At 33.3% G+C, this 6,070-nt stretch overlaps 1 protein-coding gene across 1 annotated transcript; it reads left to right on the top strand.

Moving 5' to 3' along the window:
- The first annotated feature begins 1,494 nt into the window (after positions 1–1,494).
- LOC110648891 (GTP cyclohydrolase 1) lies at positions 1,495–5,362 on the top strand. The gene is made up of 2 exons (XM_058149919.1): positions 1,495–2,431; positions 3,698–5,362. The coding sequence occupies exons 1-2, from the start codon at positions 2,218–2,220 to the stop codon at positions 4,915–4,917; spliced, it is 1,434 nt and encodes a 477-aa protein (XP_058005902.1). The 5' UTR covers positions 1,495–2,217; the 3' UTR covers positions 4,918–5,362.
- The last annotated feature ends 708 nt before the right edge of the window (positions 5,363–6,070 follow it).

Consider the following 6,070-nt stretch of genomic DNA (forward strand, 5'->3'; position numbering starts at 1 on the left):
ACATCATACTATGTCATTATTTGCATTATTTTGCATTTTCTTTTCTTTTCTTTCACTACTCATTTCCAATTTCATTTTTAGTAATGTTTCTTCATATTTTATGTCATATTAATTATTTACTCAACTGGACAAGTCGGCCAAAAATCACCTCTAAAGGCGAAATAACCAAAATGCCCTCCGTTTGGCTTAACGGGTCAAAATTGTCTGTACCGATTGAAAATTTTTCCTAGGTATTTTCTTGGCATTCTAATGCCATGGGAACCTCAGTAATCCTTCTCTGGAGTCTCAAAAATTATTTTATAATTTTTCTCCCGGGTCTAGAGCTCCTCGTTGCGAGAACCGCAACTTCCCTCTGGTTACCCATCGCTTGGGCACCGGCTCGTTTAACTCGGTTGTATTTTATTCCTAAAATTTTTACTAAATTTTTCTTATTAATATTTGAGTTAATTATGGTTCCTGACTATAATTTAAATATTTTTCCGGACATTCTAGCTGTCCGGACCGACACCGGTCACCGGAACAGTAGGATGTACGGAGTAGTTACCGGGAGGGTGTTACAATTATGATCATACAAGTAACTTTTATGTTTAGATTTTCATAATTCTTAATGAGTATGATAATTTTCTACAATTTTCCTTTATAATGAATTATCAATCTTAATTTTTATTATTGATTTAAAGGTAATTAATATTGATAATATATTATTATTAATTATTTAATGCTAAATAAATTATTAATATGTAAAAATATTTAAAATAATATTAATGCAATATATAATTGTCAAAGAACATAAATTATCTTATTTCAAAATAATTTATTTATAATTTTATTATAGATATGAAAAAAATTTTCTAATAAAAATAAAATAATGGATATGAAAATATTTCAAATATGGTTTAAAACTCAATTACATCCCTGTACTTATTAAGAAAGTTTAATTTAGTCTTTTTTTTTTGTCTAATTTATTTTAGAAACTTCAATTTAAGTTTAATTCAGCTCAAAAATCGAAAAAATTACAAAATTAAGTTTCTTAATTTTTGAGCTTAAATCATGAAATTAAAAAGTTTTAATATCAAAATTAAGAAATTAAAATTATTGATTTTAAATTAAACCAATTAGCTCATAAATTTTAATTTTTGGGTTAGATTGAACTTAAATTAAAATTTTTGGACTAATTTAAATAAAAAGTTAAAAATTGACTAAATTAAACTTCTATAATAAATATAAGAGCTAAATTAAATATTTTACCTTTCAAATATCTATATATTACATTACACTAATTAAATTATAATATCAATTATCATAAAAATTTAATATTTTAATTAAGCAATTAAATTAATATTAATTAATTTATATATAAATAAAATAATTATATGTTATAAATTATTTTGATATACATGCGTTACTTTAAATGCTAGTATATTAAAAAATATATATATTAAATAAAAAACACATAATTAAATTGATTTTGATTTTAAAATTTTTTTAAAAGATGGACGGGGCCACGGCCTATCTATTTATCATAAAATTTCCAAACCGCATTTTTCCAGAAGGAAGAGAATCCATGTCAAGATTTGCAAAAGCAAGGATTAAGAAAGCAGAGCGAGTCTCTCAGATCCTGGTCTCGCCTTCAAAGATTCAAGAAGAAAAGTGCTGAGCCTTCAAGTGGTGCTTGGTAGTTGGGACTTACATTTTGATAATGAAAGGAAACCTATAGTATTAAAGGATCCACATATTCCATTGATCAATAGCTACCCTACGTTTTGCTTCCACCTTCCTTATCCCCTCCTCTCTCTCTAAGCCATGCCTCTTTGCGCTTAACATTTACACACCTTTTTTCTTCATCAGGCTTTCCATTTTTTTGTTACCCATCTTTGTTTTGTTCTTGCTCTTCACCAGGGTAGCTCAGATTTTTAATTTTCTTATTCATTCATTGCTATGTTTTGCTTCCTTTTCGATTTAGATTTATTTTTCTGTGGCCCTTATATTTGTTTTGCATCTGGGAATCTTTAAACTTTGAATTTTATCATCTACATCCCCTCGTCCCAAACGCGTGAAGACTTTGTTTTGGTGCTTTGGGCACTTCAAAATTCAATCGCTTTTCCTGTTCCCTTGTTGGATTTTGGCCTCCAAGAAGCTATTTGATTCCGTAACTTCTGTTTTATTCTCTTCTTTGGGATCTGTACTGCTATTGTTGGTGGGATTTTCGGTCTGTCAATGGGTGCCTTGGATGAGGAGCATTTCAATGTGGAGCTTGAGAATGGTGTGAAATTGGATTGCCTTGAGCTGGGTTTTGAAGAAGAACCAGAGACTTTAGCTATTGAGAATGCTGTGACAGTACTGTTGCAAGGTCTTGGCGAGGATATTAATAGAGAAGGTCTCAAAAAGACGCCGCTTCGTGTTGCCAAGGCCCTTCTCCATGGAACCAAAGGTGCTTATTCCCTTCTGGTGATTCTTATTATGAAGATTTTCTCGTAGGATCTGTTTTTTTTCCCCCTGTCCATGTTAGTTTATTTTTTTGGTATGATATGAGTATTTATGAGTTCAAAGTTCAAACCTTTTTATCTATGAGTATTTATGAGTTCAAAGTTCAAACTTTTTTATCTTTTTCCGAGGGAATCATTAGTTCAAGCTTACTCGGGTGCTAGGTTGCTATTTTTGATACAGATGTGTGTCAACATCTGGACGTGCCTTTATATAATGATCTAATTATGCATATTTGTAGAGAAAAATGTTTGTGCTTCGAATGGGAATTCAATGCAAAACGCCAAAATCTTTGTTGCCGATGTGTCTGTATTCTTGGATGAGCGCCATTGGAGCTCCCGAGTTACATAATGTTTTGGGTATTTGCATCCATGAATTACTTGCTTTTTCTACACTGCATGAGCAACATGATAGACTACACTCATGCACTCCGAAGTGTGCTAGTGTAGCTTAATGAGCCAACTGGTAGAAATGTAGGTGATGGATTAAACCAATATGTGCTGGAAATTCATCTCTCCCACACATGATTCTCAGTTCTCACATGGAGAAGGACTGCTGGGTGGTGGGGATTATCATTGTGAGTGCTTGTTTGCCTGTATCTCGAAAAGATGTGCAATATCCTTCTGAACTTAAGAAAAAATAGGAGAGAGGGACAGGTAAGTGGCAGAAGGCAAATTCTGTAGTGGTTAATTTGATCAATAAGCTTTTGCCTGAGCAGACCTAAATTGCAGGTGTTTGATGCCCAGCATGTCAATTTAATTTTACTTTATTTGGGATAACAATGTTAACCTTTACATTGTTAAATCTTTGCAACCCACTCAACCAATTCCACAAAAGCCTGTATGAGAGCAACTTATTTTATATAAAAAAAAAACCCTGAAATTATCGTAAATTTTCTCCATCCATTTCACCAGTAGTTGGTTAAAAAGTCATAAGTTGAAAGGTTTACTTCATGAAGTTTCAATCCAAGAATGAATCCTTTTGTTTCTTTCGTACTCTTTTCTTTTTTCTTTGGTTAGTGGCGTATGAACAGAAATTATTATCTATAATTGATGACAGTACTTGTGGAAATATAAAGAGAACTTGAAATTCTGGTGCTATTATCATTTGTCGATATTGTACTAATTTTGATAGCTTATCAATTATAATTGACTTGGAATTGGAGGTGTGATCTGTCAATTACTTATTACTGCATGTTTGTTACTTTTTTCAGGTTATAAACAGAAGGCAAAGGAAATTATTCACAGTGCATTATTCCCTGAAGCTGGTTTGGATAATGCAGTTGGTCATGCAGGAGGAGCTGGTGGTATTGTTATTGTTCGAGATCTTGACCTCTTCTCATACTGTGAGTCTTGCCTGCTTCCCTTTCAGGTTAAGTGTCATGTAGGTTATGTCCCATCTGGTCAGAGGGTTGTAGGATTAAGCAAGCTATCTAGAGTTGCTGATGTCTTTGCAAGACGACTCCAGGATCCGCAGAGAATGGCAGAAGAAATCTGTTCCGCTCTGCACCATGGGATCAAACCAGCAGGTGTTGCTATCATACTCCAATGTTTACACATCCATTTTCCAAATTTAGAGTCACTTTTGCTTGACTCCAATCACCAAGGATGGGTAAAGGTACTGGTCCGATCAGGTTCTGGTGTTTTTGAAAATAAAAATGCTGATATTTGGTCTGATTTTTTGAGTCTTCTGAAGTTCAGAGGTATAAATTTTGATAAAAATCAGATGAAAGACTCTATGGAGCAATGTTGGTGTCCATCAAAATCTTCTTTGAGTGCTAAAATTTCATCCAAGATTGAACCACCAAACCCTGGAATGGTCACTGCAGTGACATCACTACTCAGGTCTTTGGGAGAAGATCCATTAAGGGAAGAGCTTGTTGGAACTCCTAATCGTTTTGTGAAGTGGTTGATGAACTTCCAGAATGCAAAACTGGAGATGAAGCTGAATGGCTTTGGTTGTGGCAGGATAGATACTCTTAAAGCCAATGGTGATATCGGCTATAACAAAGAACAGATACATTCTGAGCTGAACTTGTCACTCTGGTCTCAGTGTGAGCATCATTTATTACCCTTTTATGGCGTTGTGCACATTGGTTACTTCTGTTCTGAGGGATTCAACCCCATTGGAAAATCTCTTCTACAGTCAATAGTGCATTTTTATGGTTTCAAGCTGCAAGTGCAGGAAAGGCTTACCAGGCAGATTGCAGAGACTGTTTCATCGTTTTTAGGTGGAGATGTGATTGTAGTTCTGGAGGCTAACCATACTTGTATGATTTCTAGAGGTATTGAGAAGTTTGGAAGTAATACGGCTACAGTTGCTGTACTCGGTCGATTTTCAACAGATCCTGCAGCAAGGGCAATGTTTTTGCAGAGCATTCCAAATACTACCACTTCTGGAGTGTATGCAGATGGTAATAGTCTTCAGAAATAGTTCCAGTCATTTTCTTCACGTTTTCTTGGTCAGTTATTAGTTTGCTGTGGTGCCAGTATAACAGAGAATCATTTTAACATCGTTTTGTCCATCACTGGAGCACATTTTGATGTGTTCGCCTTAGATTTATGCTGTTGGTGCGGGAGTTATGATCAAAAAAGAAAAAGAGCTACTAAGATTATCTCAAAATTTTCATCTTCTCATTACAAGGGTTCATCATTACTTTTGCAGCACAGTTTTTTCCACCTCGCCTATTGAATTTTAGAAGGTTCAGAAGCATTTATACCAGTTCATCACATGGGAAAAAAAAATGAAACACCAATGTTTTCTGTTTTTTACCCCATTAATGTATTGGAGGTCCATGACACCATGAAAAATGTCTGACATTTGACAGAGAGTTGTCTACAATATTATCCGAAGTACCTGCAGAAATGCAGTTTCAGAATTGATTTGTACGAAATTTTTTTTTTTTTAGGTTCATCTTTTTATGAAATGGTTGGAATGAGATTTGGAATTTCCAGCTTGATAGAACAGTATTCCATATATTTAACAAGGAAAAAAATTAATCAATTGCTCTCACTTGGTTTTCTTTTTTAAGCATAATTCTTCCACAGGAAGCAGGAGATAAGGAGTAACGATGGACGAAACTGAAAAGAAAAATGAGGTATGTTTGCTCAGTTACACTCGTTTTATGTTGAGATTTCCAGTGCCTGTATTGCTTTGACAACATTAAACCTTGATTGAAGACTTACTAGGACAATATTTAGAAATTAGAAGTCTTCATTTCTGTGGGGGTTCCCCTTGAATTTAAAATCTTTATTATGGTTTCCATGTTTCTTCAACATGGGAAAAATGGTTTTTTGGTGTTTGGAAATTTGATGTGCAAACTAGGGGTGTGCACAATTTTTACCTTCTCTCAATTAAATTGAAAAATCAAACTGAAGAATAAAAAAAAAATATTATAAGAAATGAATAGTATTGAATTTATTTTATTGTTTTGATTTGGTTGATTCATCAATAACTAAATTTTTATAATAAAATTAAAATCGTACTGAACTCGTATCAATGGTTTTTAAATATATTACCTAATATTATCTTTTATTCTCTTTTTTTAATAATATTATTATAACGTATCTTTTATTCTCTTTTTTTA

This window comes from Hevea brasiliensis, chromosome 7, assembly GCF_030052815.1.
Source record: "Hevea brasiliensis isolate MT/VB/25A 57/8 chromosome 7, ASM3005281v1, whole genome shotgun sequence".
In the NCBI taxonomy this organism is placed as follows: domain Eukaryota; kingdom Viridiplantae; phylum Streptophyta; class Magnoliopsida; order Malpighiales; family Euphorbiaceae; genus Hevea; species Hevea brasiliensis.